The 16,281-nt window shown below is 37.7% G+C and overlaps 5 protein-coding genes across 8 annotated transcripts in view; 2 read left to right on the top strand and 3 right to left on the bottom strand.

Moving 5' to 3' along the window:
* Positions 1-1,159, top strand: part of LOC105157721 (NADP-specific glutamate dehydrogenase) — a gene marked incomplete at its 5' end in the record, with an annotated part of 6,844 nt that extends 5,685 nt beyond the window's left edge. For 2 of the 3 annotated variants that reach the window (XM_020692549.1, XM_020692551.1), the window contains 1 exon segment: positions 733-1,159. In XM_020692549.1, the coding sequence (XP_020548208.1) occupies positions 733-808 (76 nt within the window). 3 annotated transcript variants of the gene reach the window in all.
* LOC105157720 (ESCRT-related protein CHMP1B) lies at positions 1,952-2,943 on the bottom strand. The gene has a single exon (XM_011074171.2). The coding sequence runs from the start codon at positions 2,844-2,846 to the stop codon at positions 2,235-2,237; it is 612 nt and encodes a 203-aa protein (XP_011072473.1). The 5' UTR covers positions 2,847-2,943; the 3' UTR covers positions 1,952-2,234.
* On the top strand, positions 5,398-10,828 carry LOC105157719 (anoctamin-like protein At1g73020). The gene is made up of 16 exons (XM_011074170.2): positions 5,398-6,020; positions 6,318-6,387; positions 6,540-6,655; positions 7,021-7,147; positions 7,219-7,319; positions 7,437-7,528; positions 7,616-7,720; positions 7,835-8,104; positions 8,417-8,549; positions 8,630-8,743; positions 8,841-8,911; positions 9,038-9,168; positions 9,544-9,626; positions 9,722-9,829; positions 9,933-10,091; positions 10,169-10,828. Exons 1-16 carry the CDS (start codon positions 5,838-5,840, stop codon positions 10,295-10,297), a joined length of 1,992 nt encoding a protein of 663 aa, XP_011072472.1. The 5' UTR covers positions 5,398-5,837; the 3' UTR covers positions 10,298-10,828.
* LOC105157718 (60S ribosomal protein L28-1-like) lies at positions 11,954-13,812 on the bottom strand. The gene is made up of 4 exons (XM_011074168.2): positions 13,653-13,812; positions 13,393-13,558; positions 12,588-12,748; positions 11,954-12,351 (listed from the first exon to the last, which is right to left on the bottom strand). Exons 2-4 carry the CDS (start codon positions 13,538-13,540, stop codon positions 12,229-12,231), a joined length of 432 nt encoding a protein of 143 aa, XP_011072470.1. The 5' UTR covers positions 13,541-13,558; positions 13,653-13,812; the 3' UTR covers positions 11,954-12,228.
* The window catches only part of LOC105157717 (uncharacterized protein At1g51745), a 4,961-nt gene continuing 3,147 nt past the window's right edge, over positions 14,468-16,281 (bottom strand). For both annotated transcript variants that reach the window (XM_011074167.2, XM_011074166.2), the window contains exons 4-5: positions 16,188-16,275; positions 14,468-15,933 (exon numbers count right to left, since the gene is read on the bottom strand). In XM_011074167.2, coding sequence (XP_011072469.1) covers positions 14,831-15,933; positions 16,188-16,275 — 1,191 coding nt within the window. In that variant the 3' untranslated portion in view covers positions 14,468-14,830. The remainder of the gene's footprint in view (positions 15,934-16,187; positions 16,276-16,281) is intronic.

Below are 16,281 nucleotides of genomic sequence, written 5' to 3'. Positions count from 1 at the left end.
TCGCCCCCCCCCCCCCCCCCCCCGGTGTATTTCTCCTTTATACTGTCATGTTGTTTGTCCAAGACTTCAAGAAATTTGTAGTTTGATATAGGTGTAGAGAGAACTTCTCCGTCAGGGTGGTCCTTGCATTGGGGAAAAGCTTATGCTGTTGACACTGTTTGTCCAAGTACTAGATGGCTGTAGGTAAATAGCTCTTTTAGAGAAGAACTCAGGATCCAGGAAAAAGACACCAATAATCCTGGGAGAAAAAAGAAGTTGGCTGCATTTGGTGTCCATCTGATTTCTGCCTACTCAGTTGCTACTTTTCCAATCAGAATTCTCAGAGACTGTTCACTCTGATTTATGAAAGAAAGTTTCTGATGCAGTGATTAGTGCTTACATGCATAAAGATGCCAGCAGTTCTTGTCGATAGAATTTGGGAAGACAAGATGTGACTACAGAAGTTTGACTGGAAGTATTTGACAACTCCGTGAGAAGTTGCTTGTGTTGAACAACTATGGATAAATTGAAGAAATCTGAGTTAAAGATTAATTTGACTGTCAACTTTGTGTTGTTTTCCATATGTGAAGTCTACTTTAGCACTAGTATTGGGACTGATGGATGGAACCACTGCATTTATGGAGTCGCATATTTTTATTTATTCCTAATTGGTTGCATCAATTGTTGTTTAACACTGGAACCTAAACAAAGATCCTGAAGTCTATTTCTTGTGTCGATCATCCTCTGATGCAGGGCATTGGTTCATGGAGCAGCCATCTCTGCTTTTCTAACAATTGCAAGTGGTATGGCTGATCAAGGATGTGCATAAACCACTAGTCGCCATGCAACTTGCTGGATATTTTGCATTTGACAGTTAAACAAACTTGCAAGTATGTTCCTTTGGTCTTGAAGTCCCAGGGGTACAAGTTGTTATATAACCAAGAAGCACATATGGGATCATATCAGTGGAAGCCTGTAAATCCCTTGTATCTTTTTATAGTGTAGATCAGAGCTGGTTTAACTATTCAGGGCTTGAAAATATATGCTTTCTGTCTAGTTTGATACCTGTGATTTTAGTTTAAACAGAATTATGGAGTGTGAGATCTCATAGTCCATGTAAATTTTTTTCAGACATTTGGTGGACAAGCAATCAAAATAAGATCCATTTTTACTAACAGGATGAGATGAAAGTTCCTGAATGTTATGAGACATAGGCAGTTAGGTTACAACCTCACAATGGTTTCTTTACAACATCACAACCTACGGAAAATTATGACTCTGCAAGTGCATCAAAATTTTGGGTTATGATACACTGAGTTTGGCAATTCAGTTTTAAGTGACTAACCAGGGAAACAGTTGAACTAGACATGTCTGGATAGCCTAATTATCTCCCTTTCCTATATTCCAGGGGCGGCAAACATCATGAGTCCAGGCTGCTTTGATAACACAACTGTCAATGGTAAAAAGGCAGTTGAATCAAGAAATAGACTTGATGCACATACACAATGGAAACAACCATCACCCAATTACGGAAACCGACCCTGTTCTTTCCTAAATGTATAGGGGCCACCAGAAGTTGCTTGACAAATCAATATCACTGATATTTCATCATCATTGAGAACCCCAGACACCTGCTTCAAGTAATCAATAGAATGCAACTTGAAATTCAAAGTTGAGATGTCATTGCAATTCCATAAGCAGCATTCAAGTATGGAATTTTCGGGTTCATCAAAGTGAAACATCCTCCCTCTATCTAAACACTAATAAGTATATTACTAACACATGAACTCAAAGCAAACAACCAGAATCACAATACAATGAAACAACACAGGTCGAGCAAAACTAAAAGGAGTCATCACCAATCCATGGTTACATGTTGCCGAAATTATGCACAATATCACTGTTTTATCACTGTTGCTAACGGACTCCACATAAAATCCAGATATCACTGTTTTATAACTTAAGCAGCAACTAGAAACACCAAGTTCCAGTATCAAATTATAGGGGTATGATAACTAAGCTAACTATATGATCACTAGTAAGTTACCTTATACCTCCTTATTTGAAACACCAAGAAGTAGAAAACATATTAAACCAACACATCACCATTATCAAATCGGAGTCAGAATTTATACACATCATACTCAAGATTTCAGGAAATCCAACATTAATTCTATACCACATAATAGTAGAAATAAGGAGCAACACGACTCCAGAATAGTTTAGGTTAAAATAATCTCCAATATGTCCAAATTTCACCCGCGGGCCTTAAGCTCCGCAAGGCGCCTGGTGAGGTCATCCTCGTCGACCTTCTCACTGTTCTTCACGGACACAGCATGAGCCGCGGGCTGGGGCAGACCCACAGACACCTCGAGGCCGTAATCGTCAGCCACCTGCTGCATAAGGCTGTTGACCTCGCCTTCAGGAGTGGAGAGAGAAGTGCTTCCAGCCATAGAACTCTCCATAAACTCGGCCTGAACTTCCATATTGACGAACTGCCTCTCAAACTGGTCCATCGTCTCCGACATCTTCTGCAAGTTCCCAGTGGCGAGCGACGATTCGAGCGATTTGACGATGCTCCCCATTGACTTGCTGATCGCGGTCATCTTCGCCTGCGTGTCGAGACGCGCTACCACAGCGTCGAGCCGCGACGCGAGGCGGAGATAGTTCATCTGCTCGTTGCGCTTGCGTATGGAGTTCTCAGCGTAGATCCGCGCTCCGTCCATGTTACCTTTCTCAATCGCTTTCTTCACCTTCAATTTCTCCGCCTTCTCCTCCTTCTCGCACTTGCGAGCCTGACGCTGCAGGCTCTTCGAGGTGAATTTCAGATCCATGATCTGCTGCATCAGCTTCTCGGTGTTTCCCATGGCGAATCTAGAGAGAGAATTCGAATTCTAGGGTTTGAATTCTTCAATCGAAATCAGTAAGGAGGAGAGGACTTTTATTTTGGGTTAGGGTTGTTTTTCCTTGCTTTTGTAGTAGGGATCTACTGTGCTCAAGCGTAACGGAAGATATTTTCCGTGTCCAATTGGGAGGCTCCATCAACCGGGTCCGGATTAGAAAAGGGGTCGGGTTCCGCTCGGTGTTTTTGGAATCCAAAACTGTGCAACGCATGCTTAACGATTACGCTTCTGACGATTTTCCGAAACGCGTAGTGAAAACGCTTTCCGTATTTGTTAATTTATTATTTGTCTATTTTCTGTTGTTAATATGCCTTGTTTTCTTCCTAATTTTCAAGTGCAATTTTATTTTTTTGAAAATAAAAATATGTTTGAATTATGATATGTTTTCTACGAAATAAATATGATAGAATGAAAATATATTTTGATTGTGGCTTTTTATTATAGTTTTTTTGTACGAAAAATATGTAAATAATGAAAATATATTAAAATTCTGATTGTTTTTAAATAAAAAAAGGTTATTTTTTTGTATGAAAAGTCGTGATAGAATAAATTTATGGGAAATTTCCTCAATAAAAGACGACCATCCTCTCATGAGATTTAGTCATTTGTGATTTAAAAAATTACATATAATATTTTTTATATTTATTTTCATCTAACAAGCTGATCTCCTATTATTCAAAATTCATCAAAATTGATGATATTAGAAGGGGGGACTAAACATCTATATTTACCATCAATTTATTTAAAATTGATTTATTGAAAGCCAAATAAATATTTTATAATTAAATTGTCCTTATAATGGTATTTTAGCCAGGGAAAAAAAATCGACATGAAATAAATAGGTAATAAGTTAAATATAAATTTTTATTTAATTTATTATTATTATTATCAACTTCGATAAATTTTGACTAATGAAAAAATCTATTTGTTAAGCGAAAACAAACGTCAGAGATATTATGTAGTGTCCCATACGGCACTACACTTATTTACAACTAATTATCATACCATTTTCTTAATTTTAATTTAACCAATAAAATAAATTTTATGAACGTCACATAGTAGATAAATTCTTAATCCACAAGTAATTTACATATAATTATATAAAAACTCAAAAAAGTCCAAAGTAGCTATTTTCAAAATAAAATTAAAGTAGGCCTTTAAAAATGAAATAAAATGAAGCCTAAATATCTAGAAAAAGTAACATGGACTTAGTTGTACAATATATAATCCTAAACAATAATTGATGGCTGAAACATTAAAAATAAAATAAAAACACAGAATTGTTATTTTGAAACATAGTATTCTCATTTGTTTAACCTACTCATTACCTATAAGATGTACTATAATTGCTACTTTTCCCTATAATATTTTCATATATCTCAAACCCCACCTAACTATTCAGTTTTTGATTTGATACACGTGGGATCCGCCACCAAAAAAATCTACCACTTATGTTATAGAATTTGTAAGTGAAAATAACACTTTTAGAAATAAAAAAAATGGTAAATTACAGTAATTTTCTATGAAATATGGCATAATTATAAATATTTTTTTTCTTATTATTTGAAAATTATCAATACTCCTCATTTTAACAGTCGTCTAACAATTAGCCTAATCCGTTAGTTTTCAATAGATTTTCATCTATTTTTTGTGGTGAACTGATGAAAATGTGCTTATGAAGTAAAAATTATAATCTTATTTATTTATTTATTTTATCTATGGATTAAGTGGATAATCTTTTATAATTTTTTTAATTTTTTCATCCACACCATTCGAATTTTTATAATTTTTTTATTTTTTTCTAAATTTTTAAAAAATTACAGTAAGAACTAAGTTGACAATTTCATACCTCAAGGCTCAATCTAAGGATTACACAGTTTTATAAAAAATCAAAGGGTATTTAAAAATTTTCAAACAATAAGGGGTTATTCGTAATTATGCCAAATTTTGGAGAGATCGCTGTAAATTACCCAATAAAAAAAATCCAAACAAAATTTTCACATCTGTGCGTCCATACTTTATCAATTTATTGCTAATATCAATAAATTTAATTGGAGTACAGTTGCAAGTATAATTTTAATTATATTTGAGAGAAAAATATGATATCAATTTCTACATAGGGTCTAAATGCAATTGACCATAAATTCTATGTGTGCAATTCTTGCTGCATGCAACATGCCCTCACTTCAATTAGCCTGCTCAACTAGCTCAAGATAATCCTTACCTTAAAAAAAAAAAGAAAAAGAAAAAAGTGAAACATGCTAACATTCTTATTCCATTAATTAATGCAAGACAAATATTCTCCCCTACCAACATCCATCAAAATCGCTACACAAAAAGGTTAGCAGTAAAGCAATCTTTCTATTCCTCATCTTTCATTTTCACCATCAAATCTGCAAACCTGAGAATAAAATATGCAGATTGCATTATTAAGATAAAGGGTGTGAGAGGTGGTATGGGGGGTTGAAAATCCCATTTCCTGAATCTTTTTTGGGTCATAGAAATTGGGTGGTGCATTGTTTGTTGTGCCTCAGAATTGTTGATTTTGTTTATTTTAGTCTTGTCCTCAGAGGGAGAAACCAAAATAGCACACAGGTCTCCACTGCCACGTGTGGTCTTCTCCCTTCCAAAGTGTGTGTCATTTACAAAGTACACCTCTTCCCTTGGTTTCCGTTTATGCGGACACCTGTTCTTGGTTTCTTTCTCATTTGCTCGTGTTGGTTTGAGAAAAACAAAGAGGCCCTCGTCAACAATTGAATAGATTTTGACGATTTTCATTAGAGATTGAGAATTTTTAGCAGTTTTGAGCAGGAGGAAAAGGAAAATGGAGAGCGCACTTCGTGGCCGTTGTTTAGTTTCAATGGGTTTGTAGATGGTCATGTTCTTGGTTGTGTTTGTAGTTTGTTGAAGAGGCTTTAGTTTTTTTTTTTGGAGGTGGGTTTCTTGGTGTTGGAAATGAGTGAAAATGATAAGGAAGAAGGGGTTGTTTTTGAGATAGCAGTTGCGCTTAGTAAATGGGGTGAAAGCAAGGGGGATCAGAGTGATGAGGATGATTGTGTTCAGGTTCTTGTTAATGAGTTCAGGAAAAAAGGCCTGATTGTTGAAAGAGTTGTTGGCCTTCAAAATGAATTCGTCCGGGTATGCTCAAGCTATGATTTTCTTGCTTTCTTGAAGGATCTTTCTGTTTTTCCTCTCGAAATCGAACAATCTTGGTGATTCATATTTTCAAGTTTTGATCTTTACGTCACATTTCCTGGTTTGTTCATCCTGTTTGTCCTAAAATATACAAATAAAATGATTGCTGCCATCTGTGATTTGAATTTGTTTAAGTTCTCTGCTTGGTTGTCCACAATTACTGTTTGGCATGTCGCAACATGCAAGGTTGGTTTGGATTTAGTTTAACATGCAAAATGGCATCAAATACTACCTTTGCAGTTGGCAGCACCACCGGAGATATTGGGAAAGGCTGCAGCTGAGTTAAAATTTAGGAAACGGACTCATATAGGTAACTGTTAGCTAGTTCCTGTGTGGTTTCTGTATATCTCTCTCTCTCTCTCCCTTTTGAGCAAGTAGTGTAAATAAAGGTTCAAGCAGTTTTTGAATCATTCAACCTTCCATTGCTTCCCTTAATCTTGCAATGGCACTTGCTGTTTTCAGGAATGGATTTTCCATTTGAATGGGATGAGGCATCAGCTTTTGTTCGACTACCAGATGGTTCCTTGTTCAGTTGGTGTGAACGATTCCGTTGCTACAATCACATAATATATGGGATTGTGAGTTACTCGTATCCCAGCAATTATTTTCTGATTATCATTTTACTTTACTCAAGTCAAATATTTTGGGAAATCATTCAGTCAATTTTAAAGCAACACTATTGGATGATGAATATCTCTGGGACTCTGGATGAGGCCTGCGTTTTGGTTAATGCGAATATGTGAAAACTTCTTTCTCTTAATGTGGTTTAATTTGTGTATTACTCTCAAGTGCTCTATGATGCAACTTTACATAGAGTTTTGGGTGAGCTCTTCATATTTACTCAGCCTTGTCCATGGTAAAAGTTCCCTTGGTTCCAGTACAAGGGATAGTGAAGGACCAACATTCCCCTTGAGTATGTGTTGATTAAACCTAAATTTTGCAGGTCAACACAGGAAAGTCAATTGTAGTATTGAAATCCGATTGCACAGGGGTTGACTGGAGGCCGGGGGAATCTCTACTCCGCAAACTGGAAGCAATGCGTATTGTGAAAGAAGTTTTCCCATTGCATGGTACTATACTGTCTTGTTTATTTGAAAGTTGTCCAATTCCAGACGTTAAAAAAGTACATATATTCTCTTAGATGAACGGAAGCGGAAGCAGCTTCTAAAAAGTTGGGCAATGAACTGGTTAGACTTCACATCACAGCCAATTGATGATATTTGTTCATATTATGGAATCAAGGTAAGTGCTGAGTAGTGGTTGTTCCATATAATCATTTTGGAGATTGTACCTCATTTTGAGTTTTTATACTAATTACATTCTCATCTGGTTCTATCGTAAAAAATGTATCCCCACTAGATCGCTACCTATTTTGCTTTCCTTGGAATGTATACAAAATGGATGTTCTTTCCAGCTGCACTGGGACTCACTGTGCAGTTTGTGGACTTTGGGTAAAATCTTGATCTTCATCTTCTATGTGCACGTTCTGTTAAGTTTTCCTGTTGCGAGAAGCTGATACTCCTTTTTTTATTTATTAGATCATTTCAATTGCTGGTTCTCCCATTTTTCTTCATATGCCAGATTTCATGGGCTGTCGCGTTTTTCCAATTCTGGAAACGTAAAAACGCAGCCCTCTCAGCTAGGTATGTCTTTTGGCTGTTTTCCCAAAATCTGCATATATACATTGGAGCTCACCACCAAATTCGTTTCCCTCTCCCATATTTTATCTTCTTGAGTTTCTGCTATTGGTGATGCAGGTTGCAGATATATGATTTAGCTGGGCATGAATCTGAATATAAATCTCTGCGAACAGAACAGAGCTTGTCTGCGTCTCCTACAGAACTCATGAAGAAGCAAATCTCAGATAGAATGAAAGAGAAAGCAAGTTTCCAGAGAGAAGAATGGTTTAGATGGTTAATGAGATTGAGAAATGATGCCTTCATCATACTTAGCATCATATGTCTCCAACTACCCTTTGAATTGGCTTATGCTCATCTTTATGAGGTTATAGGCTCTGATCTTCTGAAGTAAGCGCTCAATTAAAGTGCTTCTTCATTTTATGTACTGAGGGCATTAGCTGTCCCTCCAGTTATAGCCTCCCCAGATATTTATATCATTAAGGAGTTGAGTCCTACTTTTTCTGCCAAAGGAAAATGGGGTTGTCGATCCAGGAAGACTTGTGCATAAGTAGTTATTTTAGCCACTGATCAGTTTGTCTGGGGGTTTGTACATGGATTCAGCATTTAGCTTCTGCCTGTTCTCATTTATTTCTCTTGTCAAATGAGATTCAGTAAAACCAAAATTTCTGAATATAACTCTCTTAAATTGCTATTCTCCAGGTTCTGTCTGACAGCTGTTTACCTCCTCGCTATTCAGTACTTCACTAGATTGGGAGGCAAGATAGCAATGAAGCTTATTAAGTATGAAAATAATGAAAATGTGGAGTACAGAGCAAACAGCTTGGTATACAAGGTAGCAAACAGAATGCTCTACACTCCTTGTGGTCTTACAGAATTTATACCCGTAAAAAAGCTGAACTGTGCTTTTCCCAGGTGTTTGGGCTTTATTTCATGCAATCATATATTGGGATATTTTATCATGCTCTACTGCATCGCAACTTTAGGACGCTTCGGCAAGTTTTAATCCAACGTCTGCTTATATCTGAGGTAGAAATAAGCCTAGTGGCGTTTTCACCTTCCCCAGCACATCATATTTTACTTTATGTAGTTAATTTCTCAATTTCAATAATTGTCTTGTTTTCAGGTGCTGGAGAATCTATTGGAAAATTCTATACCATATCTGTCATACAGCTTCAAGAAGTTTAGAACTGTCAGGTGCATCTTTTCTTTTTTTTTTTTTTTTAATAATATATCAGTGTCCGCATTGTAGCCCACGTTAATCTGTGGACTGCTTTACCTAATTCCTTTCATGTCTAAAGAAATGAGCTTGTCATTCCGTAGGAACAAGCTAAAGTGCGAAAAAGGATCATCAACAGGCAAACCACGGCCTATTCCTAGAATAGAGAAGGACTATCTTAAACCTGCTTATGCTGCAAGTATTGGCCAGGAAATCGAAGATGGACTTTTTGATGGTATACATGACTCTTATATTTTCATAATAAGACAACTACTGATGTGAAGGCACGTTTGCGCTTGTCGACAACAATGATATTTGATGCTATTTAATTGAACTCCTCATTCCTTGTTTCTCCGGGGAAATTTAGTATGTTCTGGTAGTAACTCTGATGTCTTTGTTGTTCTCACTTTTCCAAAAAAATAAAAATAAAAATATGGTTATTGCTTTCAGTTGATTCGGTTTGTTATTTACTCGGTTACTGGTCATCTGGACAGGTCCTTTCATTTATCATTGTGAATGTCTTCTACTTGCTTTTGTGTTTGGAAAGTCAATTGAATCTTGAGTTCATTATCATTTGTTCAGGAGATAAAATAATCTTTAACTGTTGCAGATTTTCTGGAGTTGGTGTTGCAGTTCGGGATGATCATGATGTTTGCTTGTGCATTCCCTCTTGCATTTGCCTTTGCAGCAGTGGTAGTGATGAAGTTTGCTGTTTTTGCCGAGTGATGCATAAATCTATTTGGTGTACTCGACGTAATCTGGCATCTTACATTTGCTTTGATTGGCAGAATAACATAACGGAGATTAGAGCAGATGCCCTGAAATTGCTTGCAATGATGAGAAGGCCGATACCCCGAGCTGATGCAACAATTGGAGCGTGGCTGAATATTTTCCAGGTACAGTTTTATTCTCTCAGCTGAACAGGAATATGACTCCACATAACTTCTCGACATTATCTCGATTTCTGCTTCTCTAAACTTGGGCTTTGTCGAATTTCAGTTTCTCATAGTGATGTCGATTTGCACAAACAGTGCACTCCTAGTGTGGCTGTATGATCGGGAAGGAAAATGGCATTTGTCACCTGGACTTGCAGCAATTCTTGTCATGGAACACGTGCTTTTATTCATTAAATTTGGATTCTCGCGCATCGTTCCTGAGGTATGGTGAAGTTCGCCATATATATATGGTTTAATTACGGTGAACCATCCTAAAAATGGATTGTGCATTTGTAACAGGAACCTGCATGGGTAAGAGCTGCACGGATGAAGAACGTAACTCAAGCAGAAAAAATGTGCTCTAAGCAATTCTTGAGGAGCATTTCAGGTGATGAAAAATGCTATGGGGGAAAGAAAAAGGATGAGTAGACGGGAAGCCTTACCATTAATTCCATTTCTGGGAATCACGATACTGTTGGCTGGGAGAAGTTGGATAAGAGCGATTTTCTTGGCCTCGTTAGTAGTACAGTCATTTCGAGCTACCTTCGTTATCCTTGGGTGTAGGCCAAAGGTTTTCATCGACTTGGAACCTTGTCTTTTTGTAGTTTCTTGCTGCTTGATGAACTATACCTGATTAGCTGTTGTCTGTAAGAACTAGTTTGTTGTAAAGCTTTTGTACAAGGGTGAAACTCTTAATTGGCAATGGTAGGCGGACTCAAGAATATGCAAGTATTCTTTGGAAAGAGAAAGCTGAAATATACGTCAAAATATATTATTGGATAAAAGCTATACATTGATGAAATTTGAAAATGGATCGGATATTGACCTAATCAAGCATCTCTTGAATCACCAGAAATACACACAACATACACAGTTAGTCTGGTCAGTTCCACAGTTGTAACAGTAGTCATCTGCCGTCCTTGTATTGAACACTTCTTCATGCACTTCTTCTTGATCATCGAAGTTTTCCGAGAATGCATCATTTGTTAGTCTGAAAAATCTGTGTACAGCAAATTAGATTCATTCGGCTGAGCCCGGTCTTGGGGAGCTGCCAAAATGCTGGCTCACCTGTCGGGCATAGGTGACCACTGCCTTAGCCCATTTCTTGATCTCGTCTTTCAGTTTTTGTGAATCCAAGTGCTTGAGAGATTTCACCCCAGGATCAATGGATATCTCCATGAAGGAAAAGCAGCTGGTCGAACGCCTTCGTTTCATGCTGTCATCATAAATCTTGGTGCTCTTGCTCATGTCTTCCCTGGCCGAGACAGATCTGCCTGTAGAGTTCTTCTCCATCTGGCAGAACAACCTTGTTTTCTGTTTTGTTACATAGTTAATGTATTTATAGGGGTTTTGAGACAAGAACATGGGTTGGTGTTGTTGATGCGTGCCGTATACTAGTTGCATTGACTTGAGACTTTTTAGCCATCGCAGCCCGATGACCTTTTCAATCAAACTTTTAAACCCTGTAAAACGAGTTGTCTAGTGATTATCAGGTCTAGATTCTCTAATGCTGACATAATTTGCTCATAGTCTCAATCTTTCGCGATAATTTGAATAGTCTTTCAGGGACACTAATTGAAAGCGCTGGGAAACATTCAGGAGGCCGCCCCCTCAATTTTTTCCTGCTAAAGTCAAGTTTTACCTAGTCCGGTGGCAATCACCTGGCGGAGGCATAATCAAGCTTTGACTTTTACAACTTGCGAGATTAATTCTGCAAGAATACCTTCCCCACACGCTGCATTGCTTGCTCCCCAAACGCCAACCAATTTCACATTCTTGTTCACCACTCTGATGATATTCAGCAAGTTTATGATGAGAAAATAAATACCACTTTTAACTTCACCTCACAAGCCCTAGCATGCAAATATGCATGGGAGCTGGATGATTGCATAGTACACAATGACAATAAGACACAAAACATGGCCAGGCTTACTTGTCAAAGAAATAAAATGCAGCTAGAAGGTGAAGGGCACAAGGTTATGGTGCTGGTGGTTATGGTTAAATGTAGAACCTCTCAAAGTGAAGGTGCATGTAAATGAGGAATTCTGACTACCACAGATAAATTCTTATAAAGCACAAAGCAGATAGACCACAAAGCATCTAGTAGTCTGATGCTAAAAACACCAAGAATTGTCGGAACAGGATTCCATCATCGCATCATAATCAACACCATATGTAAAATAAGAAGTAATTCAGACTATTTGGGTGGAAAACACAAGTAACCATTATAACGTCAACTAATGAGAAATCCGGTGAAAATGGTAACTGCAAAAATTTGGTACTCTATCACGCAAATAGGCACAAGAACTGAACTCTCAGTTCAAGCTAATCCATCTGCAACATCACATTCTACCCAGGACCTAAGCAGCCTGCCTGTTCCTCTTCTTCACACCAGACTTGGCAACCTTGAGGCTTCTGTTCACAACACTTAACCTTGCAAGGGCTGCCTTCTTCAGGTCAGGCCTATAATGGTTATCAGCCACCTGCGCTCACCCAAAAGAAAAAGGGTTAATACATAACAAGCTAAGATCACCATCCTGAAAAATTGAAGGTGAAACCAAGTAGGAAACAGAATGATTAGTTACAGGAGAAATCTCAGACTTCATAATGTCAATTCCAATTTCTAATACAGAAATGAACCAATCCCAAGGACTATTGTGGTAGGAAACAAAGCATATGAACTAAATAAAAATACTAGCAAAATATGACCAGTGTATACCTGGTTTGAAACAGCCTTGGCCATGCGGCTAAACTCTTTCTTCATGAGAGACTTGTTAAGCAAGCTGGATGGTTTATTCTGTTTCTTCGTTTTTGTTGTTGCAAGCAGCACTGACTGGTCCTTGCCAGCTTGAATGGTCACTGTCTTCTTGTTTGCCAACCCTATTTAATAAAATCCCATGAGAAATTCATTTCAGGATGCCACATAGTCGAGCTCATGTCAATGCACCAAAAGGACATCCTCAACATCTAATTATAAAATTCTGTTTGGCCACAGAACTGGAATCTCAAATACCGTTGATGAGAAACTTGCACAAACCTACTGAGCTAGCAAACATAACACAGTTATAAGCACCAATACTTTTGTAGATTTTTAAAGTTCATAGAAGTTATAAATATGCTTATATTCATTCTTTTTTCCCCTCTGTAAAGCTACAATCCACATCATAATTAATCAAACTAAACAAAATCACGTTAAAAATTAGATGACAATGGTTAGTAGGATAATCCCTTTCGCTGTGTAGCCGTAAAATATCCAGATACAATATAGACTTCACAGTTAATGCTGAAGGCATGTGAAACTTCAGATCATTATTTCCATCACCCTACTTTCTGGACAACAAACCAACGGAAACAAATTCTAACGAACATAGAAACCTAAACTCCAGCTGCGCAAAATACTAACAATACACCCACATTACTCCATCACTCGTAAATCATAAACAAATGTTTGTTCAGATCCGAAATCATATTCTCAAATTAAAAAAAAAAAGGTGAGAACAAAAAAAAAAAAAAACGAAACCTACCGGAGTGCTTGTACGAGTGCAGGTTGTATAGATTGTTAGGCTCCTTGCTGAACTTAACGCTGGCAGTCCCATTCCCGAATTCCTTCACAAAAAAAGAATTGTTCTTCTTCACGATCTCCCATATCAGCTGTCCCGGAACTGTCGCCATTTCTACCACGAATGAACCCTAAATCACGCCCAAAACAAACACAAAATCATAGTAATACATCTCAGGTATGCATGCGTATATGAACAAAATGTTACTGAGGCTTAAGAGATACCTTAGAGAGAGAACGAACAGGAATCTAGGGTTTTCTGTGAGACGGCTTGAAGAGTGAGAGTAGTTCAGAAGAAGGGGGGTATGAGATATATGTGGGTAGATTTAAAACCCTAGGAAGGTCCAATGACAAAAAACCCCTTCCTCTTCATTCTTGGGTGCAATTTGGTCTTGTTTTCTGCTGGTATTTAGTTCCTTATAATTTTAAGTTAATTACCTTATCCTCCCCTGCTTATATGATAATTATGATTCCTCCCCCCAGTGGAAAATAATAAAAGCTTAGAGAATACCTACATAAATTATTGGGGGAAAAAAGAATAATAATGCCAATTAGTAGAATATTGCCCTTTATTTCCTCATTTGACATTTCTATTAAATTAAAGGTTCTGGTACATCGTTCTTATATGTATATAATAAATTATTTATTATATGCCCTCCAACAAATAAGATAATTAACTTATTCGGCATCCTAAAATTTATATTAACTTAACTGCTCAATTAATATATTTTTATTTTTATTTATAAAATATTTTAAAATACAAGAAATTCTTTATATATGCCTGTGAATACTTTTAACTTATTCATTCTTAAATTTTGTATTAACTTAACTGCTCAATTGTTATATTTTATTCTTGCTTACAATAAACTATAAAATATGAAAAATTATTTAATATATAGACAAAAAAATAACGCTCCACGACAACTAGTATATATTTGAATTAAGTTATAAAGAAACCGGAAAAAACAAATATGAGAAGAATTTCTGGACAACCTAAAACAAAACCAAACATCATAAGAAAGAAATCAACACAAAGGAACTGGAAAGAAATCATCTCTTAACTCCAGAAGTTAGTAATCCCACAATTCCAGAAAACAGTCCGTCTATAAATAGTAAAGCATTATCAGATTATATATTAAACCTGACAACCGATCACTATAGTTGATGCCCTGAACTAATTTTACAATATATACAAGGCTAAAGCAGCCTCAGCAAAACTTCTATGGTTCCTGTGATAATGTCATAGTATTTCTCCCTTCAGGGCAGAATGTACAGCGCTGGTACACCGACACAGTTTCAGAAGAAGAATGCTGAACTTGGCTGCCTATTTAACCAAACCCACAAGTTTGGAAGGTGAAGCTCAAGATTTTGTATAAAATTTTAGGTACCCGGAAAAGCAAACTTCATATACTGCCTGCTGCAGCCATACGGGGTGGAGGTCGCATTGAGCTATTCAATGCTGCATTGATCCGACTGAATACGACATTTAAAGGAATACAAGCTATGGAAGGACCCTTGAGCTTCTCTACCACTGGTTTCTTATCTTCTTGACTTTGTTTGTGAGAACCAGTCAGTGACGACAACTTCCTGATCTTCTTTGACAAGAGCCCATTTCTTCTAGATTTTGGGGTTTTCCTACGTGTGCTGTGTGCCTGCAACGACCGGTGCTTGCTGGGTGGCCGTCCGCGTGGCCTCCGTTCATATACCATGTTTAGACCTTGCAAAGCAGATACACTGTTCAGGTTATGGTCCAACTCAGAACTGCTGCTGTAACATTCGGTCAAACCGAGTAAGCCATCACACGATCCAGCTTCCAACACCTCGACTGCGAGTGGGTGACCTATAATGGGCTGGCCATGTAGCTTGCTCATTAGAGAAATATAGGGGACGTGCTGGGGCCGGTAGGTGGATTTCACCTCCACAGTGACATCATACAAGGCAGAACCAGCAGTATGGTGCCTCAGGGAAAAATCGTAGGATTCATACTTTGGGTTGACCGTGAAACGAGACTGACGATAGGGCAGTAACCTCTGGGGTCCAGCCATCTCAGACGCTGATCGCCTTGTATGAGATTCTCTCTGTGGAGCATTCCAGCTCCAACCACGAAATTCTTCAACCTGAGTTTCTGTAATTGGTCTTGACTTTACATGGAATCCACCACCATCTGAAACGAGGGACCCACCTACCCGATTGGAGTCAGCATTTCGGCTAGAGCTGGCTAAAAAGCTATCCCGATCCATGCCTGCTGCATATGTTTCAGACTCGTCATCCACATCCATCTTCCTTGACCTTGAATTCCTCTTCCCTTTTAACTGCCACTCAGAAGTACCTTTCTCTATCCTCTGGCTGATATTATGAACATCGGCAGTACCTGAACTGGTTGAACCAGACTCGTTATGTTCCTCATTTCCCAACGATATGTTCTCAACATGACTACTTTGGCTAGACTGGGCCCCAGCACCAACCTGAGCCTTCTGTGATGCACCAGGAACAATTGTGGACAAACCTGCAGAAGGAAAATTCAAAAGTTAGCATATGAATCAAAAATGCCAAAGTGAAACACTCAAGCATGACCTATGTGGCCACAAAAAATGTCATGTCTATGCCTCGAAGAATTATACGATACAGACTGGTCTTCCTATACAGATGTACAATTCTAGAAGGACAAGAGGCATGCTAATATATTATTAGCTACAATAGAGGAGCCGTAAACACAGCCAAATCACTAGCTAATACATAAAGCAACTTCATCAGATATACCTGCAGAATGCTTTGCTTCAGCAACAAGAGGCACATCGAACAAGCTGTGAACAGATCTATTTTCAGGAATGACCTCCCTGCTGGAAATTTCATT

The sequence above is a fragment of the Sesamum indicum genome, linkage group LG3 (genome assembly GCF_000512975.1).
Source record: "Sesamum indicum cultivar Zhongzhi No. 13 linkage group LG3, S_indicum_v1.0, whole genome shotgun sequence".
NCBI classification, from domain to species: domain Eukaryota; kingdom Viridiplantae; phylum Streptophyta; class Magnoliopsida; order Lamiales; family Pedaliaceae; genus Sesamum; species Sesamum indicum.
The sequence above is the reverse complement of the archived record's forward strand: the minus strand, read 5'-3'. Positions and strand labels throughout refer to the sequence as shown.

What these genes read in the sequence shown, in the direction of transcription:
- LOC105157720 (XM_011074171.2), bottom strand. Translation starts at nt 2,846, where the DNA reads ATGGGAAACACCGAGAAGCTGATGCAGCAGATCATGGATCTGAAATTC.
- LOC105157719 (XM_011074170.2), top strand. Translation starts at nt 5,838, where the DNA reads ATGAGTGAAAATGATAAGGAAGAAGGGGTTGTTTTTGAGATAGCAGTT. An exon ending in CGAAGATGGACTTTTTGATG is followed by an intron (nt 9,169 to 9,543) that starts GTATACATGACT and finishes TAACTGTTGCAG; the next exon opens with ATTTTCTGGAGTTGGTGTTG. An exon ending in CGTGGCTGAATATTTTCCAG is followed by an intron (nt 9,830 to 9,932) that starts GTACAGTTTTAT and finishes GTCGAATTTCAG; the next exon opens with TTTCTCATAGTGATGTCGAT.
- LOC105157718 (XM_011074168.2), bottom strand. Translation starts at nt 13,540, where the DNA reads ATGGCGACAGTTCCGGGACAGCTGATATGGGAGATCGTGAAGAAGAAC. An exon ending in GCACTCGTACAAGCACTCCG is followed by an intron (nt 12,749 to 13,392) that starts GTAGGTTTCGTT and finishes TTTATTAAATAG; the next exon opens with GGTTGGCAAACAAGAAGACA. An exon ending in CCAAGGCTGTTTCAAACCAG is followed by an intron (nt 12,352 to 12,587) that starts GTATACACTGGT and finishes GGGTGAGCGCAG; the next exon opens with GTGGCTGATAACCATTATAG.